Source organism: Rhipicephalus sanguineus, chromosome 7 (genome assembly GCF_013339695.2).
Source record: "Rhipicephalus sanguineus isolate Rsan-2018 chromosome 7, BIME_Rsan_1.4, whole genome shotgun sequence".
NCBI classification, from domain to species: domain Eukaryota; kingdom Metazoa; phylum Arthropoda; class Arachnida; order Ixodida; family Ixodidae; genus Rhipicephalus; species Rhipicephalus sanguineus.
In genome coordinates, this window is record NC_051182.1 from 95,462,512 (window position 1) to 95,487,529 (window position 25,018).

Genomic DNA, 25,018 nt, shown 5'->3' on the forward strand with positions numbered 1-25,018 from the left:
GAAAAATGGTGGCAGATGGTGGTGGTGGTGGCGAGCTTCTTTGGTGGTAAGTGGAAAATGCTGGCTGATGGTGGCGAGAGTGGAAAAACTGTGGCAGATGGTGGTGGTGGTGGGCGAGCTTCTTTTGGTGTTAATGGAAAATGCTGGCTGATGGTGGCGAGCAAACATGTTTGGGGTGGATGCTTGGTGAACAAGCCGTGACGGTGGCAGGATTGAAACATGGTGGATGACGGTGGCATGATGGAAGTGAACGTGACTTATTGAAGTCGCCATCAGTTCTAATGTTTCCCTCTTGAATGTGCAGAAATATATGCAGTTAAAGAAGCCAACGCCGATCATTAAGTTTTCCAGCACTATTTTTTTATTCATGCGGCGCCAATAACCGCCACTAGTTTTTCTGGCACAGCAGCCGTGAATGTTTACATTTTACCGCACGTACTTATCAGGTTCACATCCGCGATGTGTTGCTTTATAGTCTGTTGCAAGTATAGAGGTGTCGGTGTGAACAGCGACAGTAACTGTGTTACATCGCCGCGCATTTGCCGAGAAGTAAATGAGTCCTTCCAGCGGGCCCGGGAGACCAGAAAACAGCTTCCGCTTGATACCGCCACGCTTGAAACGCAACTCTGGCAATTCTTGCACACTCACTTACCTCAGCGGCACTTTAAGGTACTAGTGAAAATGCATGCAAGCTAAAATGCACAAACTTTTACCTTCGGCCTGCGTCGAGATAACTCCACCAAGTATGACTTCCACCATCATATTCTACCACCATGATTGCCACCAAAGGTTAGGCATAGCGTAGCGACCGAGTCCGTCTACGTGTTATCGGCGCTTTCTGGGTTCAGTATACACAATTCCGATGGAGTGCGAATGACGTTACAGCACACCTGTGGCATCGGCTAACCTAAATGAAGCATTTTTTCTGTGTACGGTGTCCGCACAAGAAGCGATGAGCATAGATGCGACCGCTTCCAGCAACCCCTCCGGTCACCACCGCCGCCGGTCGCACTCGCCGGCGCTTCTCTGACACGTATGCGAGAACATAGACTTGTCAATTCGCACGCTGCTTACTGAGCCATATGATGGCATATTTTTCCCGCGCACTGCACTTGCTTGGCCCAGCTGTTATGCAGTGTAGCTAATGATACAGCGTCAGATCAGTGCAGGCACGGCTGCGCTGTACGTTGCGCGAAAAAAAAAAAACATCACAATACTCACTCAATTGTACGCGCGTATTTATCGAACGAATTAGAGTCGACAGAAAGCCTCTGCACATGTCCGCACTTTGGAAAAAGCGAGAAACGGCTATTAAAACTTCGCGTAACACCCGCTCCTCGCTCCACTTACATATTTCTTTGGAGTTACGTTGTCAATTCTAAAAGAAAGTTAGCGCTGTTGCCATTATGACGTGCCATTCGTTACCGCACAGTTTGTTTCGTTATAACTACGCAATTTTATTAATGTGAAGATCGCGTCTGTCTCCAGTATGAGCATACAACTGAAGCCAAACTTGTATTAGTATGTTGACTAGTCATTTTGCAAGTCGCTAAGCAAGTGTCAGCGTGGCGTATGGTAAAGTACTCGGCTCGGGATCCGCAGTCGGACGTTCGACTCCCGGTGGGGAAGTTTTTTTTTTTTTTTGCATCGAGCTTTTTTTTCTTTTTTTTGTACTAGTGCTTTCTACATCGCCTTCTATCATTATTTATGTTTTTACGGCAAGGCACGATGGTGCCGACAATGTAGAGCCGTTTTACGCTCCGTCATTCTCCAGCATCCATCATACGCCAGCATCCAGCATACACCACGTGCCACCATCTTCCAGCACCATAACCACCATAATGGTGGATGGTGAATCCACCATTCCTCATGGTGGATGAATTTTCAATAGGGTCGTATTTGAAATTAGAGGTCTTCTCCACACTTCATATGAGAAAGGGCACCACGTGACGTTTCAATGGCTGCCAAGTCACTGCGGCGTCATAGGGAACGAACAGGCCGATAATGCCGCTCGGGCAGCTCATGAAAGCACACAGGAAGATACCATCCCACTTGCAAGGTCTGACGCTGCCAGCAGTCTTCGAGGCCTTGCACAGGATTTACGCTCGCTCTATGGTGCCAACCAAGCAGCCAAACCAACCGGACTAATCGTCAACGCCACCTGTCCTCTTGATGCATATCTGTATGCCAACTGGACTCCGCCGAAGAGAGGCCACACTGCTTTATCGCTTGTGGCTAGGGGTGGCATTTACGAAATCCTATTCCTTTCGAATTGGAATGGCCGACAACGCTCTCTGCGATGCCTGTCGTTGCGAGGAGACGCTACACCATGTCCTGTGCGACTGTCCGGCATATAATGCTCAGAGACAGTCATTGGCGTCCGTTCTAGCGCGCCTTGACAGTAGACAAATGTCTGTTCAAACAATACTTGCATGTTGTCAACAGAAGACATCACAACTGAAGGCGACGAAGGCACTGCTGAGGTTTTTGAGAGCGACGAACTTGGCCAAGCGACTGTGACAGAAATGTCGCGTACCACGCAAAAGTGACCAACTACCACGCAAGAGTGACCGACTGATTCTATGTGTGCTGTGTCATGTGCTATCTTTCTATCTTCTCTCTCTCTCTTTCCTCTCCATCTTTAAATCTCCCCCGCCCTGTCCCCATGTGTAGGGTAGCAAACCGGTTGTCCTATACTGGTTAACCTCCCTGCCTTTCCTTCTCTACTATTTCTTCTCTCTCTCTCTGACGAAAGCGGCACCGATCGAGGCTCTGGCGCGCGGGCGGCTAGGGCGAGGTAGAGAAAGAAGAAGGGCAGAATAGAACAGCTGACACAGGAACGGTGCTGGTCTGTGTCTCGTTCATCACAACGGCGCAGTCTACGAAACCTGAACCGTCTGGCTGAAGCCACCTGCCTTCGTGGGTCATCGGCGGTATGGGTTTCTCCATTTAAGGAACGCCGTCTACGCTTCCTCGCTCATGGACACCAAGACCCTACTACTGCCGGTAGGAACTCTGCCACCATTCGAGGACGGCGTCCAGGGCTCCTCGGTGGCCAAAGGGCAGGTTTACCCGGTGCAGTCAAGACCGCGCATGGCCTCCTGTTGCCCAGGAACGCTGTTCACGCTTCCCGTGGCGACAACCTCTCGCTCAGGACTTATCCGCATCTCAGCTGCTGAGGGGTGCTGTCCAAGCTCCCTCTGACAAGGATTCCACCTCAGTGAGCACAGTGACCACCTCGTACACCCTCGGACGTCGCCATTGGGACCGCGTGCGGATCACCTGAAAGCGCCACCGAGCTTTCTCGTACTATCGCGCGACTCCGCGTCACGGTCAACGCCTTGAAAGCGTCGAGCTCTGCGCTGTTTCCTGTGATCATGCAGCAATTGTGCGCCATCAACGCCGTGTTGATGTAGCCACCTCACAAGACCTTGGGGCCAGCTCGCTCGAGTAACGCAGAGAGGTTCCGGTGTACCCTCATGCAACTGTCAAACAAAGTTGGCTGCTTAGCGTCCGCACTCTCCGGTCTTTCGCCTGCCGTCCCACCATCGCCGACTGCCTGTGAACTACAGGAGTTCACGGCTTTCAGGACGACGTCGACAACTGGGTAGCGACCGTGAACGCTCTCGGAGCTCGCCAGTCGTAGACGGAACAACAGAAGTTGTGTGTGGCCATAGACCGCCTTCGAAACGGTGCCGCGGCGTGGCATAGATACGAAGGTGTGAGGCAAGCAGTTCTGGGTGGAGTGGAGCTTCAAGCTCATTGCTGCTTTTGGCCGGACTCCCTGCAACCTTACTGCCACCACGCAGTCCAATCTGACCGCTATCGAGGATGGAGCTCAGGAGGGGTTCTACCTCGAGGCTGCAGCTGTGCACTGCAGTTCACCATTTGAGCTTTCAGACTCTGCCGGTATCCGACGCAAATACATCACAGCCAGAAACCGTATCACATCCCTACTATTCAAGTTCAGCATCATTTGGCCATACAGAAATGACGACTCCACTGGTATTTGACGCACCACCATACCAGGAACATGACCTGCCCACGGATCTAAGAAAGGAAACGTATCTTGACCCGTCAGAGCAACATCCTCGGCTATCAGAGCAGTCACCACATAAATGCGGAACGAGTGACCTAGTGCGGAACACTATACCTTAGAATAAAAGTGAAGTGACGGGCGCAATTATCATGCAAGACTTGCCCGCACAGCCCAAGTCTTTCTCCAGAGCCATGGTTGCTGACCAGGAGGACTTTTCTGCGCGCATTCGTTGGTCAAGATCCATCGGTTCAAGCCCCATATGTATGCCTAAGGCGACAGCCATTACAACGTATTCGAAACGTCTCAAACGAAAGCCCAAGCTAGCCCTGTCGTCACGGTCCATCAGTGCAACCAGGGTTGATAGCCACGTCTTCCGCGCCGTCTGCACTCCGAAGATGAAGATGAAGCACAAGAGTGGAAGAGGCCTTCAAAGATGCATTCAACTACTCATCAGACCATCTCTCTGCTGTCGCAGGCTTTCAGTGTGGGCAACCACTCCGCAAGAATATGGGCTACTACTCGCAGCATCATGACGGGGCAAGCGCCTGCCGGTCTTGCGACCATACCAGAGCAGCCAATTTCGTCCACCAGAGACAAACGAGCCAGCTTCCCGCGCACTGTCGCAGCATGGCCGAGACCATCCTTCAAAGACAGCATCGGCAAAGTTTCAGGCTAAGCCCCAGCGTGGCCGAGACCGGCCACAGCGGTTCAACCAGTGTCACCCACCAGAGGCACTTCGGGCAGGTCTCCCAAATAAGTTGCAGCGTGGTCGGGACCGACCACCGCGATGCAGCCAACACCGTCCACCAGAGACATTTTCGGCTGTTCCGCGCGTCGCAGTCATGGCCGAGTGTGATGACGAAAAGTGGCACCGAGGCTCTGGCGCGCGGGCGGCTGGGGCAAAGCAGAGAAAGACGAAGGGCAGAATAGAACAGCTGGCCCAGAAACGGATGCTGTGTCGGTGCCTCGTTCATCACACAGTCTATATTCTTTTGGTTATACTATTAGGCGGTATTCTAAAAACTATACAACCGAACAATTCCGGATTGGTTATGGCTCGTGAACAGCCTAAATTCGTGATGTTTTGTAATTATGTAATTACATGACTTTTTCGCTTGGTCCAAGGTGTGCCGATCCTGGAGGCACTAGGAAACAATGTGAGGCGTGGAAAGCTGCCAACGCTTCCGATCCCGGAGGCAGTGCAAAATCACGTTAGATGCAGGCGTAAGTCGGCAAAAATATTCGAGCTCATTCAGGCTCACTCACAAAATATATTTTGCTCTGAGACTCACTCGGATTCAGACTCACTAAAATTTTTCGCAACGGGACTCATCATCAGCCTGTCTACGCCCACTGCAGGGCAAAGGCCTCTCCCATGTTCCGTCAATCAACCCGGTCCTGTGCTTTCTGCTGCCACGTTATACCTACAAACTTCTTAATCTCATATACCCACCTAATTTTCTGCCTTCCCCTCACGCGTTTGCCATCTCTTGGAATCGAGTCAGTTACCCTTAATGACCACCGGTTATCCTGCCGGCGTGCTACGTGCCCGGCCCATATCCACTTCTTCTTGATTTCAACTATGATGTCTTTAACCCCCGTTTGTTCCCTGACGCACTCTGCTCTCTTCCTGTCTCTTAAGGTTACACCTATCATTTTGCTTTCCATCGCTCGCTGCGTCGTCCTCAATTTAAGTTGAACCCTCTTTGTAAGTCTCCAGTTTTCTGCACCGTAGGTAAGTACCGGTAAGATGCAGCTGTTGTATACCTTCCTCTTGAGGGATAGTGGTAGATTACCATTCATGATTTGATAATGCTTGCCAAATGATCCCCATCCCATCCTTATTCTTCTAGTTATTTCACTCTCATGGTTCGGCTCCGCGGTTACTACCTGTCCTAAGTAGACGTAGTCTTTTACAACTTCCGGTGTCTCGCCACCTATCGCAAAGCGCTGTTCTCTGCCAAGATTGTTCCACATTACTTTAGTTACTCACTCGGACTCAAATTCAGCAACACATTGCTCAGTCGGACTCACTCAGGCTCAGGCTCACGGCTTGACATGAGCCTGAGTAAGCCTGAGTGAGTGGACTCATGAGTCCATTAGCGTGGAGCACACGTGTCGCCATTCTTCCCGGCCCTACCGCACTGCTGCTCGTGCGAACAGCCCAAAGACGAAGTGGACGCACCGCTCGCCCGCTCACGTGCTTGTTTATTTTATTGCACTTAAGCGAATGCTGCAAAGACGATACAGACGAAGGAAACGCGCAGCTCGAGCGCTCAAGTGCTTATTGTATAATTTTACTCACGCGAACCCCGCCAAGATGAAGTGGACGCGTAGCTCTTGCGCCGACGTGATATTTTCGTACCTCGCACGTGACCTTTCTTGTAGCTCACACGGTCTCGAAGCCTAGATATTGCTTCGAAAACTAGATTCTTCATCAAGCATTCCGGCGATACAGTACAGCAGAGCCTATGCGAAGTAAACAAAAATGTGTCGTACCAAATACGGTATCAGCTGGAAACATATATGGTGTATGAGGTAGTGCTTCTCTAGTCAGCATTTATTGATGGCTTCATATACAGGCTATGTATTCGTTGTTGAGGGAAATATCTGCGGTTATAGCACCCACGCAGAACACATTTCACTCGGAAATGATTTGGCTCCGCAATATACTTCGCGTACTTAAAGGGGAACTTTTGCCAGGGGCTCGCTTAGATGTCAGACACAACAAAATGAATCGACAGACACATAGGCCAGGGAAAGCACACAGGACGTTGCAGTGTTCGCTGTACAACTGACGTTAATTGTTGTCTGTAACTCTGTTTACTAATTGTGACGCAAATTGAAATGATGGTGTCGAAAAATCCGCCCTTTCCGTCAGTGGGATCAGAACCCACAGCCTCCGAATTACGCGTCCGATGTTCGACCATTTGAGCTACGATGGAAGGCCACTTAGTTGGATATTTCTCCGCATGTAATCTCTAGGAGTGTTAGCCAGCGCCACTCGTAGCCGAGGCGGCAAGTGCGGAACACTTTCTCCTAGAGGACGTCACCCAGCACGTGATATTTGCATGAGGCGGCCGCTGGACAACGTAATTAGTCACGTAATTCGAAGGTTGTGGGTATTTGTTCTTGACTTCATTTCAATTTACGTCACAATTAGTACACTACAGTTAAACACGAAATGAATGCCTTTTATGATTTCCTTAGATTAATTGTCCGTTCTATTCATCTGAGTGTACCTAACTTCGCCTACTTGTTATATGTATAGGCAACTGAAAGTTCTTATCCCAAAAAAGACAACGCAAGCCCACAGTTACGAAGGCCTTTCTGATCTTAGCAGGCATTCAGAGTGACGCCAGTTTTGCAATATTTAAAAAAATGCTACCATAAAACACGTAAACTTTCCAGTTAGTTTCGTTCTTAGATGCGAAAGGGGGCGCTTTTTAAATAACATAACTGGAACGACAATGAATATTTACTGAAAGCTTGCTCGTAGATATCAAAATATGCGCACTCACATGTTTTATTTAAGGTTGAGAAATCTTGAGTCTCACCGGTTACAACTCGTAAATTGCAGTTTGTGCTGCGAAGGATTTGCTGAATAGTTCTGTTGTGAACCTGCTAATAACATAATTTCAGCATTTATCTGCGTCCACCGCACTCGACAGCCTAATTTTGATTGAATTCAGGTTTTTAGGTGCGAAGCAGCTTTTGCTCGGGGCTGTGTCCGGCGGTGGCGTCCGCGCTCCAGTGTGTATGCTCCTATTCTCTCTTCTCTACTCTCCTATGCTCCCCCCTCTCGTGCGCCTCATTCTCTCCAGTGCAACGACGTGATGAGCGCCCTCCCAGGCTACCCCCCTCTCGCGCGCCTCATTCTCTCCGGCGCAACGCCGCGACGAGCGCCAGCGCATGCGCGTCCCCTCCCCCACTCTCTCCTCTCCTACGCTCCCCCCTCTCGCGCGCCTGTCGACCGCGTTCACCGCTCGCCCTGTGAGAATTAACGGCCAGGCTAGAGGGAAGACACGACGCGCGGAAGACATTCTTCGCGTTCCACGACGCTTTGAATGGATGGATGCAGCTTACGGCGCGGGCCTTCGCCCCAGCTGAAGAACCTGGCGAGCCAGCTCCTGAAGAAAATTACACCATCTCCCGCTCAAGCGGACCATGTCCCCGCTGCTCTGTATCCACATCGTTCCCTTTAGTGGGAGATGGTGTAATTTGTTTCTTGGAAACCGTATAGTACTCACGAATTTTTCGCGGTCTTCACAAACACACTGTGAATGCCGCACTACAATGCATTTGCGGTTTGCACAAAACATCGCCATATTGTATATATGTAGCACAGTATATATACTAATTGAGAAAAAAAAGATCTCACCTTTTGCTAGTAGCTGAACCGTTGGAATGCCCCCTTGTGTTCCCACAGCGTAGTCAGCGTACCTAGAACGTCAAGCAACAATGTACTACTTGTGATATTGCACGTGGGCTTTCCAAAGAAATACAGATCAATTTGAAGGTCCAACAGAAATAACAATAAAGTCGAGTAAGAAGGTCGTTTCTGCGGAATTAGCTTTTAAAACTGAGTAGGTTTTGCATTATGTACCGTCTTTCACAGTGTCATTGAAGTCCTTCACGAGAGCATGCCTAATAAATACGCGGGTGTCAGCTGACGTGACCCTTGCATAAAAACTCATATCGCTGCCACTAAATAGTGTTTTACCTCGATCAACTAAGTTTTGTGTTAGCGTTTTGCTCTTATATATGTATGTGCTAGAGTATTTTTATTTTGCATGTGCTGCGACATTCATGTTTACACGCGTGTGAGTGCTTCCATATGGATATTTAAGTGTGTATGTGCTGAAACGTCCATTTGCTTAGCCAATGTAAAGAAGTTACAACACTTTCCTCACACTTGCCTCGCTTGCCACGTGACGAAGACAAAGGTGCAAGAAAAAATCCAACGACACCTAAGCACCTCTTAAGAGTGGTGAATGCCAAATCATTAATGTACAATACTGAAAGTTGGGCGAGTTGGTAAAACATTGTGGTAAATTTGCAGCGCGTGCAAACAGACGAGACGTAGAGGAACGAACACAGCACAAGCGCTTTGTTTCAGCTGGCGATTTCTTGCAACACAGAAATAGTTTTGCCACGTGCACTAGTTTGTTTATTTTAACGTGATCGGGTTTCACATACAAAAGCAGTTACCGCCGCTCAGCGCGTGCCACGCCACTATGTGTAGGAAAGCTCGATTGTGTTAGACTGTTCTGATCAAAGTGCGCGCTCGGGAGAAGTAGCTGAGCTTCTTCTAGAGCCAAGACGAGCACCAGCGAAAGCGCTGCGGTGCTCCACCGCTCATGATGACGCGTTCCGTGACGATCAGATTATCGACTACCAACGTCCGTGCTCGTCGTTATCATAGTACAGAGAGTGTTGTTTGTACTTTGACTCTTACTTTTCCTGGGCACAAGCCCACCGAATAAAAATGTTTGAACTTTACCGGCTTGAGGTTTGCGTCCGTAGCCATGAATATGCATTTATACACGCAAAAGCCAGACGAAGGTATTTTTTTTTGTTGTGACGCCCAGACCACGGTCAGCTCACCTGTGCTTGTCTGACTTTTGGCATGTATGTGTGGATGATATTTTTTTAGACAATACAAATTTTTAATAAAAATTCTATGACAGTAAGGCTCTTGTAAATTAGGCACACGAACTCTACGTCGATGCGGAAATACGTTGAGCCAGCTGAAATGACACTGTTGTGACTAATTCACAAAACTCGCTAATTACTTTTTAATCACTGACTTCAGGGCAGTTGTTTGTAATAGAAAGTTGTAGTACGTGATAATTTATGGCATGCTCATTTTTTAGAAACAAAAAAAGGTGCACTGAATTCGCGTGCACGTAATTCGAGACTCGGCGCGTTTCGTGCGCGCCGGGCGCGATCAATTTCATATGGTATGGTATGGTAAACTTTACTGAGGTCCTGCAGGGCGCGTCTCAACACGTAGCGGGCCGCTCCTTGAAATTCGATGATGAATATCTCCAATTACGTGCAACATTCCTGATTTATAAAAAATGGGTATACCTTAAATTGTCATGCACTACAACTTTGTAATATAACCAACTGCACTCAAGTAAATAATTCAACGTTAATTAGCCACAATAGTGTTATTTCAGCTGGGCGAAGTACTTCCGCCTCGACGTAGGGTTCGTGTAAGAAAACCGCAGGAGCGTTGCTGTCATTGAATTTTTATCAAAAACCTATATTGCCTAAAAAATACCCTGTATATAGTTCGGGTGTTGCAATAAATGACCATTTGCGAGTCAGCGCTTGTGTTTCTTCTTCTACGTCCTGGCCATTTTTGCGCTGTAAGTTTCCCAGAAGCATTATGTGCATTTTATAATAATTGTTGGGGCTTAACGTCCCAAAACCACGATGGATTATGTGCATCTTAACGTCAGAGCTAGCAAACAGCAGCAGCCTGCGAACCTGCGGTGCCAACACCGCATGCCACCGAGGTCCCACGGGATGCGATACCGATGAAGCAGCAGCGGCTACCAGGCGGGCAGGCGCGTGCGGCAGATAAGCCTAGCGTATGTGAGACACAGGGAGACACAAACCGCAGGCAACGCCTCCAGGTTAGGAGGATTCTGCAGGCTTGCTTTATTGCATCATGCTACATTGACCGTACTTAAAGCAGCTTGCTGGGCTAATTGGAACACTGAACTTTGACCCACTTCCAGAGCTTAGGGAAAATAGGAAAAAAAAGAACATGCAAACACGAAAAAAAGAAAATCTCGGAGGACGCTTGAGTTTCGCCTTCAAGAGCGGAATGCGATAGCGTCATCGGACCCTGTTCGCATAGTCTTCTGAATCGCTAGCCTCGCTTCGATTCTCGGTGGACAATTCAACCGTGCTGCATGGAAAAGAACGTCTGTGCGCCTGTAAATCGGCCCTTTCAAACTTTCCCCGAATCCCTACTGCGAGTGCAGTACCGAAGTGCCCACTGCGGGTCCGCATGGCAGCACGCGCACCTGCGCAGCTGCACACGTTGTTGATGTTGTTGTTGATAATGATAATTAAATATGCCTGTGTGCTTTGTAATTGATCGCCCTTTAAACCAATTACTCGTCGAACAATTTTCATGTTTTGACGCTTTGTGTGAATCTACTTTTGCCAGGCAGCACTACATGTGTTAATGACATTCGCCCCGCCACGGTGGTCTAGTGGTTATGGCACTCTACCGCTGACCCGAAGGTCGCGGGATCGAATCCGGGCCGCGGCGGCTGCATTTTCGATGGAGGCGAAAATGTCTGAGGTCCGTGTACTTAGATTTAGGTGCACGTTAAAGAACCCCAGGTGGTCCAAAATTCCGGAGCCCTCCTCTACGGCATCTCTCATAATCATATGGTGGTTTTGGACGTTAAACCCCAGATATTATATTATTAATGATATTCCTCTCACTGCGTAACGTTGATGTAGTGTTTTTTTCCGAAGCAATTTCGAGCACGGGTGTGGCTCTGCGGTTGAACACCTGCTTGCACCGCAGAAGTCGTGGGTTCGACTCTCACTCGAACCGAATATTTTTTCGTTATTTATTTCCTTGCATCCATCTCGAACTTCCGCTTACAGACAACGCTGATTTTTTTGCTCACAACCAACGACGCCGATGCCGACGCCGAAATTTTTGCGAAAGGAACTCTTTAACGCTATCGCGTTAAAATGGATAGTAAAAACGCTGGTTTTCAACTAAATTTATTGCACAGAAGGAAGGCGTTTTCATACGCTCAACATGCACCGACAGATGCCGCAACAAGGAATCTGGCACGTGCATGTTGGCACTCAGGAGCAATTCAGAGTACGTGAGTTTTGACAAACATAATCTGCTTCTTTTTGCGACAGCGCGATAGAGGCAGTGCTTACGCAGTTATTATTTTATTTTTTAATACAAAATGCCTCCTCCACACATAGGATACCAGGGCACACAACGTCCGGCAGGCACCGTCTCGCCACTAATCGAGGCAGACCCGTAATTTGGTCGTCGGAAGCGTGACTCTCCAAACTGGACTTGGGGAGCGAATTGGCCACCCGTAACCAGGCCCAGTGAGCCGCAATTTCAAGTGGGGCCGTCGACGATTCAAAAACGCAGTTTTGGAAAAAAAAATGATTTTTGGGGGTTTGACATCTTCAAGCTCCCTGTCTATGCAAGAATATTTAGCGAAAATAAATATGTGGTAATCTTGAGCCGTTCGAAAGTTACGACCATTTTTTCAACCCTTACACATTCGAAACAGAAAGTGAAGGTTTCTGATTCCACAACACCTGCCATCACGTCCTAAATGTCTCTTCGCATACATATTACGTAAAGCTAAGTCCTCTAATTACGTTCTAAAGCTTGTGGGACATGATGTTTTCGATTTATTTTAAAATTTCCACTACACGGCTGCGGCACTCTGTTGTTTAAGTTGCGCGCTTTTTGGATCGGCTGTCTGTGACTTTTCGTACACCGCTTCGAGCTCTTGGGCTTAGTTCTGGCCTTTCAAAGAGACAGTTTTAGTACTCCATGATATACGGCAAAGTATAAGACGAAAAAGAAGCGCGAACGCAAGTCAGAGAATTAATATACCAATAGTGGACCTACTATGGAGCACGCGGATGAGAGTCGGCTGGAAACGCAAAACGAGCTAGAAAAAAAGACGCGCTTCAACTCGCTCAAAACGAGATATTGCCGCTCCAAAGGGGATCCCAAGCTATGGGTCCGGTGAATTTGAGAGATATTCAACGTTTCTTTATTACATGGTCATTCGGTGGAAATCTTTAAAGCAATTTTTCTCGTAACATGATCTTTTGCATCTTACAGTTACGCGCAAGGTGATAACTATCCTTCTAATAAATATTTTCACATAAAATTTTGAGTGGTGTTTCTTTACAGGTAGAGCTGTACATGCAAGCAGAATGATTGAAAAGCAGTGATAACTTTTTGTACTATGGCCAATTGTGTGCAAAACAAACCTGCCAAAAATCAACTTTATCAGTCTTTTCATGATAACGCACCTTAGCTTATAGTTGTGGTGATCGTCGAGGTTAGATGCACAGTATATTGTCCTTACTATGTACCTGCCAAGTTGAGTTTGAATCGCGCCAATCATTTTGTAGTTAGGACTGTTGGGGCAACCTACATATTTTCGCACATTTTGATTTTTTTATCAATTTTATTTTTTACATTTTTAGCAAATTGATCATTTAAAATTTAAAATTTACCTAAGCCATACAAGCCAAAACCATAATTATAACTATTGAATTATAATTGTAAAACTTTTTTTTTTCAAAGGTGGTTTTGTACACATGCACTGCTTCAGTTCTGGGGCAGGCCCACTCATAAACAGTCGTTTTTAGCAACTACTACATTGGTGCAACGTAGCTGAGGCAAAAAAAGATGTCCTCTTCGTGTTATAACAGCTGAGCGTATTACGCATTCTTATATGTTGGTCATAACGAATGCTTACATTTAGAACGTGAGAAACTATAAAACATACCTCTTTTCAGTTAAATGCTTGGTCGACCCCTGAAAAAAAAGAGAAATGGGCAGTAAACCTTGATTTATGGTAAGAGAGATGGCAAGAGCTCGCACAATAGGCGACCAGGCCGAATGGCAATGATCTTTTATTGCGATATCAATTATACGGACACTGTCGGCTGATGTTGCCGTCGCCGTCATGTCCCGGATATGTATATGTATGTATATATATAGAAAAAAAGCACAAAGAAAAATAAACATGAAGAAAAACATTCCGAAGCAGCCAACTGGGGATTCGAACCATCGATCCCTCGCTCCTCAGACCGCTGCATTAAACAACTCAACTATGCCCCAATTTTTTTTTTGCTTTATTGCCTGTTTCCTGACACGAATTACATCAACAAGCACATGGCACTATTCGTTATTATTACCTCAATCATGCCCCATTCATGCGCCGGCGAAATAACGGCGAGCTATTTGTATACACCATTTACTGCTGGTGCTAAGCAAATCTCGGAGGAGCTTCAGCGTGTTTTCTATCATGCGACGCTCCTAATTTCGTTTGAATTTGAAAACTGTCCTTGAGACGCGCACGACAAAGTGGCCCTTTTTTCTACCCACTCGTGATGTGCAAGGAGAGAAAAACGAAGAACACCGGACACACCTTACATCAGACGCCCCCGTGTGGCAGCAGACGCTGGGGGTCACTCCACGCGCCGCAGTTAAAAAGAAAAAGAAATAGCTAAGAGCGTCTGATGCTCCATTGTCGACACTTGCAGACGCAACACTCCTAATTTTCTTTGAATTTGAAAACTGCCGTTGAGATGCGCACGACAAAGTGGCCCTTTTCTCTACCCACTCGTGATGTGCAAGGAGAGAAAAACGAAGAACACCGGGCACACCTTACATCAGACGCCCCCGTGTGGCAGCAGACGCAGGAGGTCACTCCACGCGCCGCAGTTAAAAAGAAAAAGAAATAACTAAGAGCGTCTGATTCTCCATTGTCGACACTTGCAGACGCAACACTCCTAATTTTCTTTGAATTTGAAAACTGCCCTTGAGATGCACACGACAAAGTGGCCCTTTTCTCTACCCACTCGTGATGTGCAAGGAGAGAAAAACGAAGAACACCGGGCACACCTTACATCAGACGCCCCCGTGTGGCAGCAGACGCACGGGGTCACTCCACGCGCCGCAGTTAAAAAGAAAAAGAAATAGCTAAGAGCGTCTGATTCTCCATTGTCGACACTTGCAGACGCAACACTCCTAATTTTTTTTGAATTTGAAAACTGCCCTTGAGATGCGCACGACAAAGTGGCCCTTTTCTCTACCCACTCGTGATGTGCAAGGAGAGAAAAACGAAGAACACCGGGCACACCTTACATCAGACGCCCCCGTGTGGCAGCAGACGCAGGGGGTCACTCCACGCGCCGCAGTTAAAAAGAAAAAGAAATAGCTAAGAGCGTATAATTCTCCATTGTCGACACTTGCAGACGCAACACTCCTAATTTTCTTTGAATTTGAAAACTGCCCTTGAGATGGGCACGACAAAGTGGCCCTTTTCTCTACCCACTCGTGATGTGCAAGGAGAGAAAAACGAAGAACACCGGGCACACCTTACATCAGACGCCCCCGTGTGGCAGCAGACGCAGGGGGTCACTCCACGCGCCGCAGTTTAAGAGAGAAAGAAATATCCAAGGGCAGGACATCATCATCATCATCATCATTCTCCATTGTCGACACTTGCAGCGGGTCGCTCAAGCAGAAAGGCGTAACAACTGCGACAGTTAGTTCACGCTTGCCCTGTGCATACCTCTGCGCTCTTTTCGGGCGTCCTTCTTTGTGCTTGAGCGGCGCGTTGCAAGTATCGAGCTGCTTGTAGTTCTTCGTGTGACATTCCAATTTCTTGCTATCGCATTCATTGCTTCGCCCTTGCGGCGAAACTGTGACTTTTCTTTCGTAAGAACTCTGTGACATGGGCTCGCCACCTCTAGTAATGAAATGTCCATCGTCAGAATTGGCTGAAACATTGTCTTATGAAACTTATAGCGAAAAGAAAGGAAAGGAGAGACAGAACATTTATTGAACTAAAGGTAAAGTACAAAGAGGTTTTTTCTGAATTCTGTCTGCTCAGCTTCTAGGGAACCGTTACTACAAAAAAAATAGCCAAAATAAAAGAGCGGGTCCGTACAAACATACTGCTACACAGTAGGCACAAGGTAACAGCTTATGCGCACAATTAGAGCATAATTAGGAATTATTGGTAACTGGTAATTGGGCGGTTGATCGTGGGTCCACAGCTGTGTTCTCGAATAAGCCAGGATCAGTGGGGCTGCCGCAGCACGCCTTTCGCAACTGGCCTCATGATTCTTGCCTCGGCCTACGTGCATTCCAGGTAATCTACGTGATGTATGCGGGCGGTGATGGGCGCCTTTCATACGGCTACTTTTGCAATGCAGGTACCACTGGACATGTCGCATTATCGGCGGGCGCCATCTAAAGCGTGCAGGTATGTTTTATGACACGAAGAAGCAGTGGAACGCAAGGCCAGCATATTAAGGAGCTTCAACTCGATGTTGCCGACACGGCAACTGCGTTTCACGGTGCCGGTGTTGTTTGAAGAGTTTCCAGTAATCAAATGAACTGGAAGTTTAAAGAATTACTGTGTGATGACACTACTTTTCGCACCTGCTCTTATTTCATTGCGTTGTTATTAACCTTGCACGAAAGTCCTATCTATTGAGCAGTATCCAAATGTAGTGTGAGGTCAAGTAGCAGCAGCTGAGAAATACTTGTGAGCGATTCTACTCTGTGAAGGTTGATGACGAGGAAAACTCTTTAAGACTCGGCGGAAGCCAGTTCGGTATCCGTGGTTAATACACCTGCCTTCGCAGCGTGGGACTCCGGGTTCAAGCCCCAGCACCGATAGCAAAATTTTTAAATGCGAAGCATTTCTTAGCGAACTTCTGCGACTTTGACCGTATCTATCTATCTATCTATCTATCTATCTATCTATCTATCTATCTATCTATCTATCTATCTATCTATCTATCTATCTATCTATCTATCTATCTATCTATCTATCTATCTATCTATCTATCTATCTATCTATCTATCTATCTATCTATCTATCTATCTATCTATCTATCTAGCCGCCTACGACTTCGTGCACTCCTGGTCGCTTGGTTAATCGAATGTGCACCAAAATTGGTATGGCGTAACATGACTGTATGACGAACATAAATGACAAGTCATAACATGAAAATCATGACACGAATGTCATGTACAGCATGATTTACATGCTACGCTCATGGTGCGCTGGTGGCCGTTTCGCTAGCTTTATATACACCAAAATTGGCATCTTGCGATGTGACCGTGCGACGAACATAAATAACACGAGTTATCATGAAAATCATGACACGTATGTCATGTACAGCATGACTTACGTGCCACGCTCATGGGGCGCTGGCGGCCGTTTCGCTAGATTGATATGCACCAATATTGGTCTCTTCCGACGTGACCGTGTGACGAACATAAATAACACGAGTTATCATGAAAATCATGACACGCATGTCATGTACAGCATGACTTACGTGCCAAGCTCATGGGGCGCTGGCGGCCGTTTCGCTAGATTGATATGCACCGAAATTGGTATCTTGCGACGTGACCATGTGACGAACATAAATAACACGAGTTATCATGAAAATCATGACACGCATGTCATGTACACCATGACTTACGTGCCACGCTCATGGTGCGCTGGCGGCCGTTTCGCTAGCTTGATATACACCAATATTGGTCTCTTCCGACGTGACCGTGTGACGAACATAAATAACACGAGTTATCATGAAAATCATGACACGCATGTCATGTAGAGCATGACTTACGTGCCAGGCTCATGGGCGCTGGCGGCCGTTTCGCTAGATTGATATACACCAAAATTGGTATCTTGTGACGTGACCGTGTGACGAACATAAATAACACGAGTTATCATGAAAATCATGAGACGCATGTCATGTACAGCATGACTTGCGTGCCACGCTCATGGGGTGCTGGCGGCCGTTTCGCTAGATTGATATACACCAATATTGGTCTCTTCCGACGTGACCGTGTGACGAACATAAATAACACAAGTTATCATAAAAATCATGACACGCATGTCATGTACAGCATGACTTACGTGCCACGCTCATGGGGCGCTGGCGGCCGTTTCGCTAGATTGATATGCACCGAAATTGGTATCTTGCGACGTGACCGTGTGACGAACATAAATAACACGAGTTATCATGAAAATCATGACACGTATGTCATGTACAGCATGAATTGCGTGCCACGCTCATGGCGCGCTGGCGGCCGTTTCGCTAGATTGATATACACCAAAATTGGTATCTTGCGACGTGACCGTGTGACGAACATAAATAACACGAGTTATCATGAAAATCATGACACGCATGTCATGTACAGCATGACTTACGTGCCACGCTCATGGGGCGCTGGCGGCCGTTTCGCTAGATTGATATACACCAAAATTGGTATCTTGCGACGTGACCGTGTGACGAACATAAATAACACGAGTTATCACGAAAATCAGACATGCATGTCATGTACAGCATGACTTACGTGCCACGCTCACGGTGCGCTGGCGGCCGTTTCGCTAGCGTGATATGCACCAAAATTGGTCTCTTTCGACGTGACTGTGTGACGAACATAAATAACACGAGTTAGCATGAAAGTCATGACACGCATTTTCCTCAATGACATACAAGTCGATGTATGCAGCTCTTTGCTGGCTGCTTCGCATTACATCGATTCCCACAATGCGTGGGATCTGTCGGCTTTTTCCACTCCAATGAGTCAGTTTTTTCCGCCACTCCATCGAGTGCGCCAGGGGTTTCACTTCAATACTTTAAGATGGCTTAAAACACATTAGTTCTTGCACTGCTCTCCAGAGGGCACGAGCGCTTTTTTTCGCGCGGACAACGAAAAACCTCGGATCCTAGCAATAGAGAGTTCCGCTGTAAAATTAAGAAGTCCAGGGTAGCAGCGATGCCGACACTGGAATCATGAACAAGCTCGGACATTGCCTGCTCTTCAGTGTCACCGTTCCCAGCAACAGCACAGAGGTTTCGAGCCACCGTGATTCCCCATTTATCGCAGTATTAAGGGTGATCTCATTGCTGCGTATTTCAATCTAAACGACGTTTCTCATTGCTCAGAAGTCAAAAGAGGACCAGTTCCACACAACACTTAATAGAAAAAAAAAACACTTTCAGGAAAAAAAAAACGTTTTTCAACGAAGCGTAGTGATTAACTACAGGAAACGGACTGCATAGTGTCTGCACTATCGCTTTGGAATGCTGTGTCTAGCGGCTTTTCAAACAGTTTGGGATAATGATTTTCTGTTACCCTCTTTTTTTTAAAATATTACTATGTAACAAACTTTTATTGTTGTTTGGATCCATGCTTGATAAAGTTATTACGGGTCTGAAATTATTACTGTAGCTGTGTTCGCCTTCACGCATTATATTCCCATATTATTTGCATTTATCTTCATTATCATGCTCAACCCACTTGCAGTCCACTACAGGAAGAAGGTCTCTCCCAGAGACATACAATCAACCATATCCTGTGCGAGCTGATTACATTTCTTCCTGCAAACTTCTTGATTTCATCACCTGTCGTAACTCACTGCCAACCGCGGCCGTGTTTCCCCCACCTTGGTGTCCATTCCATTGCTTTAATTGACCCCCGTTTGTTTCCCTACGCGTTACATTGCTCGCCCAGCTCCATCTGCTTGTTTAATACCAACTACAATGGCCGCTGTTACAGCTTGTACTGTGATCCTTTCTGCTGTCTTCTGACCTCGTTACGTTAAGCGTCTCTTTTTCCCTTCTATTGTGCTCTGCGTGGACTCCAACCTTTTCTCGATTATTTTGGTACAATCCAAGTTTCGGCCCTATGCATTAACAATGTTAGCACTAGAAATACGCAATAGTTGTACGCTTGCCGGTTAGGAAAGAGCGGCAAGTTTTTTTTGCTGCAATGTGTTACTGGGGGCCTGTTAGTCATAACACGGCACATCGTTTGCTCCAGTGCGCGACAGATAATTAATTACATACTCCTCATTACCGACCAGTGTCAGTTTAGGTTTCAAAAACGACAAGCCTCTGGATGCGACTATCCCCACCTGGCGGGTGCCGCGCTCGATCACGTCAGCGCACAGAACTGTGACGCACTTCCGCGCGGTTCTTGAACAAACATCGTGAAGTAGGCTGCTGGAGCGGCACGAGACTAAAAAGCCACCTAAGCATCGCCCAATGTTAGCGGTGTAAGCATGCTTCATGTTGGCTAGCTTGTGCTGCCGCGCAAAACTAGCGCGGTGTACCCAAAACTTCCCTAGTCAAGTTGACGAGAGCAACGAGAGGCCGAGTTGAAAATTGAAGTTAGAGGCACTTGACGGCGTGTCTTTTTTAAAGATTTCGTGTATCTGTGTCATGCTTTGTTGTGTTACCTGGCGAGTGTTCGCTTATAAGTAACTGAGGTTGCTAAGGCTACCAGCAGCCTCAATTACGACGTAATTGACTGTGCGATCAGTTTGCATGAATCGTGTGGCGTATCAGTGCTATCTTATCTTAAGGGAGCAGCGCGAAAGACAGGGACAGAAAAAGCACACATATAATCACGCGTACTGCGCTACGTGTGATTGCATGTGTGTCTTTCTGCTCCTGTCCTTCGCGCTGCTCCCTTAAGTCATATTGAACCAACTAGCCAACACACTCTTCAAGGTATCAGTGGTGTTCCGGTGTAAGCGCCTGGTATAACTCAGCGTGCTCCAGACTGAGGGATTTGCCTTGTTAAGCTTCACCGCTGCACAGTGGCCTTATGCGCAGAAAACTAAACGTCACGCTGTGAAGCTCCAGCCCTTCGTTGCCGGGATGGGTTTGCTGCGGTTGATAAAACTGTTACGGCTTGGAAGCAACATAGAAGGAATCAGTCATCTCATGGGACTGTCCAAGACGTGTGAATATTAAAGCTTACAGGCGTATTTTTCATTTGTAATAATTGATATATCGAACTAGTTTCGAGATTCCTTTCGAATCCGATGTATCCGACGGTATGCGAAACTTCCCCTGGAGAAGTGCATATATTTCCTTGGCGTAAACAAGCACTTGTATACAAAGCTATTCGCAATAGTGTTCTATAACTCCTTGATACTGTACGCATGTGTAATGAGAGCCACGCATGCATACGCGACCATCCGGTTGAGGGCGACCTAGATCTCTTATGATACGTGCAGTCACCGCAGAAAAAGGCCGCTGGCCGGAACGGTTGCTTGTGCTAATTTTTCTCTGCGGTGACTATACATCACCTAGAAGTGCTTAGTAGGCACCATGAGCTCTAATTAGACTGGTCTGATGAGGAAATAAGCAATTTGCTTTGCACCGCCACGCCTTTTAGTTTCACGTAGGGCGTCAGAGGCCGATCCCGCCGCGACGCTCAACCACAATTTGACAAATTCGCCCCTCTCTTACCGGACTGCACGTACGCCGCTCAAGAGAGAGTGGCGCCCCTTTCTTCCCTGAGACAGCGGCAAATGTGCACCTTTAATACGTGCGCCCATGAACGCAAGCCGCCAACATTTCCGTGGGTCTCGAACGAGCGTAGAGCCAGAGGCACATCTGGTAGAGCCACGTGACTCGTCTAGATACATCTCGCTCGGAATTTTCTAGGGACAGCACCAAAATGTGGTCAGGCAACATGGGCATGTTTTGGTGTCTTTTTAGTCGCTTCGCTGAGAACGCGGCAAAAAAACATGGCGGCTATGACATCATCATAGCTTGCTGCAGCGTGGTCACGTGAGAAAAGTAGGGGGTCCCCAAGGGTCTCCTCTGAGGGTGTAAGCAGCGCGAGGATATCGACCGTTCACGCAAACTTCAATATTCATATAAAATAACTTCCAAGCTATATTGGCTGTTTGTATTTTGCAGATGATATACGCATGTTCACCGGAATCGACCCCGCAGGCTATCTCAGCCGCGAAATATTGTGTCAGTACTCCTTTAAGGTTCATGTTTCTTAGTAGTTGACTGTGCTCCTGTTTTCCTCAAGTTGAGGGGTATCCTCCCCTTCACTAACCTATGATCGCGACAGTTTACATTACCGAGTGCTTCTATAGGCTCCGTGCAGACGTAACTCCGCTGCCCGAGCCAAGGTGCCCCTAACGACAAGAAGCGCAGATTTGGCGCGATGCTCTCACGCGCTCGCAATGGGGTGAAATCGAGGAACGATGCCTTTTACGATCACTATGCTTTTCGTGCTTTTCGCGCTCGGCCAGTGACCAGAGCGACGGTCCGTCCGCATTATCAACGCGATCAGTCAGCCGCGGGTGGTGGACGATAAGAATAATATAGCATAAAAGATCGCTGCGCGCCCCTGCTCGCTCCACGCTGCCGCTGTGACGGCGCGAGGTATTATCGCGGGCAGTTCGTTTTGTGTCCGTCGCGTTGTTCGTAGGAATGTCGAACTCCAGGAATAACTGCTGCATTGTTGGGTGCAAAAACACCTGCAGGAATTTTCCGGGCACGCGTTTTTACCGGTTTCCATTTAGAGAATATGAACGGAATCGGCGTGAACGGTGCATCGCATTCGTTCGATGACAAAAGTGTATTTTGTGAATAGATGGGGTACTTTTTTTTTCTTTGCGAGTGAGAATTCATGAATGCTACTTAGCACTACAGCAACGATGGGTCTAATTGGACACCCGGACCGTACAGCCGAATATGCAATAGGCACTTTGTAGGAAATGCCAAGTCAAACGAAGAGGCGCACCCTGCATACAATCCATCGATATTTCCTGAGCGCTACAGTTTCACACAGTTGGAAAGCGTTTTTTCATTCAGCGACCGTGACAGTGCAATGGCTGATATAGCAAGTTTCAAGCTGCCGCTGAGTTCGCTGCCGCGTTAGTCCGAGGGTGATAAGCTATGATAGTTTAGTGAGCGAGGCGGCCCGCGTTACACGTGCGCAGTTTCGCTCAACGGGCTCGTCACCCCTGTTGTCTTCCCCCAGCTCATGCATTTTATGTTACTGCGTTGGGCTGAGGATACGCGATGTCTGGCGAAAAGAAGCACACGCGCTAACGCTACGTTCTCTGACAGCTGCTAACAATTTTGACGTCTTTCGGAAGCAAACGGGAAAGAAAACGCCTCAAGCGAAGCACCAAAGCACGGCGGAGTGGCTTGCCGCCGCTTACGTCGTCTGCTCCCTTATCCCGCCAAATCTGCTGCGGTCGCCGCTTTGGCGCTGGAGGCAGCGCGCGACTGTGGCGGCTCCTAACGTATGCACGGTGCCCATGTCACGTACTCGGCCTAGATTGCCGCACATTATAAAATATATATCGCTTTTGTTTTCCTTTGGGCTTAAGCATGTCCACTGACTGTTTTTACGCTTTCTGAAGGAGGTATTCGTTATACGGAGTCGATAACGTTCTTCGATTCCCAGAAACACTCTCCAGTATTATTTGTAGAATGAATGTCATAGTTATGAATTGCCTCGCCTTTCTGTTTTCTTCTGAATTTCACATTGGTGTCCCAGAACTGTGGTATAGTAGGTACAAACCTTTTCCACTGCTAAAGAATTCTTTTTCATTTTAAATGCGAAGCATTTCTTAGCGAACCTCTGGCACTTTGAGCGTTTCTATCTACGTATCTATCTATCTATCTATCTATCTATCTATCTATCTATCTATCTATCTATCTATCTATCTATCTATCTATCTATCTATCTATCTATCTATCTATCTATCTATCTATCTATCTATCTATCTATCTATCTATCTATCTATCTATCTATCTATCTATCTATCTATCTATCTATCTATCTATCTATCTAGCCGCCTACGTCTGGGTGCTCTCATGATCGCCTCCTTAACTTGGTGTAGACCAAAATTTGCATGGGAGGGTAAGAGGATTTGACGAATATATCTGCCGGGTCATGCCATGAATAACGTTAAAATCTTGTCGTGTACGTCGTCAAACCCTTTCCACTAGACACGTGTGGCACATACCCGTTTACCACGCGCCGCGGTGTACGGGTATGCGCCACAGGTGATTTACAGTTTATATCTACCCAGGAACGGCGAGAACAGACATTGTTAACTTAAAAAATTTGGCAGCTCCCACGTACCGTGGGAATCGATGTGTGCGAAGCATGCGCTTGATGGTGACTGGCGTAATTTTTCACATTGAGCGAAACGTTACGGAATGACGCTAGACTAATGTGGAAGTGGTATACGCACACTCATGTGTTGAAGAGTATGTGTATTACATAACCAGTTGTTCACTGTTGCGTAACGATGCCAATATGAGTGTTACCAACACCGGACGCGGTAAGTTGATATGTAGTGCTTATAATCTTCAATACTGCATAGCGCGAATCCGAACAGGACAAAGAAGGAACAGAGATGCACAGGACAGCAGTTACTCACAACTAAGCTTCATCCAGGAAAGTTTCCCTAGATATACACACAGCCGAGTGGCACGCGAAGGCGCACTGCACGTGGGTTACAGTCGCAGTTACAGTTGTTATGCTTATACTTGTCCGTTATGACGGACACGCACGCACGTTTCACGAACCCGTGTGTATGTGTAGAAGGGATTCTTGACAGTTCTTGAACAATGTCATCATCACCGTGATCAGTGAGCACCAGCAGCTGGACCGGACTTGTTAATCGGATCCGCTTGTGATCGTGGCTACGATGGGTCTAAGTGTAGTGAAGTGCGAGGTATAGCACAGCTGGTGGAAATCCTGGGTGCTTCTTACAATGAAATGATCTATGATGCCTCCTGTCCTCGGACGTGGCAGCGAGGTTTCTCGATGCCCTGTCCACATTCATGCCGTCTTTCACGCAGTATAAAGACCAGGCGTTGTTAGATCTTGATAAATCAATGTCTAATTCGCTGGTAATGATAGAGGCCTGGTTCTCTCAGCAGATTTATTGTAGGAAGCATTGACCCCGGTTTTTGGGTAATCAACGGTGTCCACGTTGCGGACCACATGAACGAGTGCATGGTAGTTGGGCGTCTTCCAGGGGTGTTATGTCTTCATCTTCCTCACTTTGCTTGCGTCCGCAGCGGTGGTGTAGCCGTTAAAGTGCTCGGCTGCTAACCCGAAAGTCGTGGGTTCGATACCGGCCGCGGCGGTCGCATTTCGATGGAGGCAAAATGCTAAATGCCCGTGTACTGTGCGATCTCGGTGCACGTTAGAGAATACCAGATGGTCAAAATTTCCGAAGCCCTTAGCTACGGCGTCTCTCATAATCATATCGTGGTTTTGGGATACAAAACCCCAACAATTATTAATATTATCACTTTCCTTGCGTATCAATGTGTGTGTTCGCGGTTACTGTGTTGGTTGAGACATTGTATCACCTGTGGCACACACCCGCATAACAT

General features: G+C 47.3%; 1 protein-coding gene across 4 annotated transcripts in view; it reads right to left on the bottom strand.

Moving 5' to 3' along the window:
• Positions 1 to 25,018, bottom strand: part of LOC119398854 (uncharacterized) — a 160,694-nt gene that overhangs the window by 43,485 nt on the left and 92,191 nt on the right. For all 4 annotated transcript variants that reach the window (XM_049417787.1, XM_049417790.1, XM_049417789.1 and 1 more), the window contains 2 exons: positions 13,585 to 13,613; positions 8,421 to 8,482 (listed from right to left, as the gene is read on the bottom strand). In XM_049417787.1, coding sequence (XP_049273744.1) covers positions 8,421 to 8,482; positions 13,585 to 13,613 — 91 coding nt within the window. The remainder of the gene's footprint in view (positions 1 to 8,420; positions 8,483 to 13,584; positions 13,614 to 25,018) is intronic.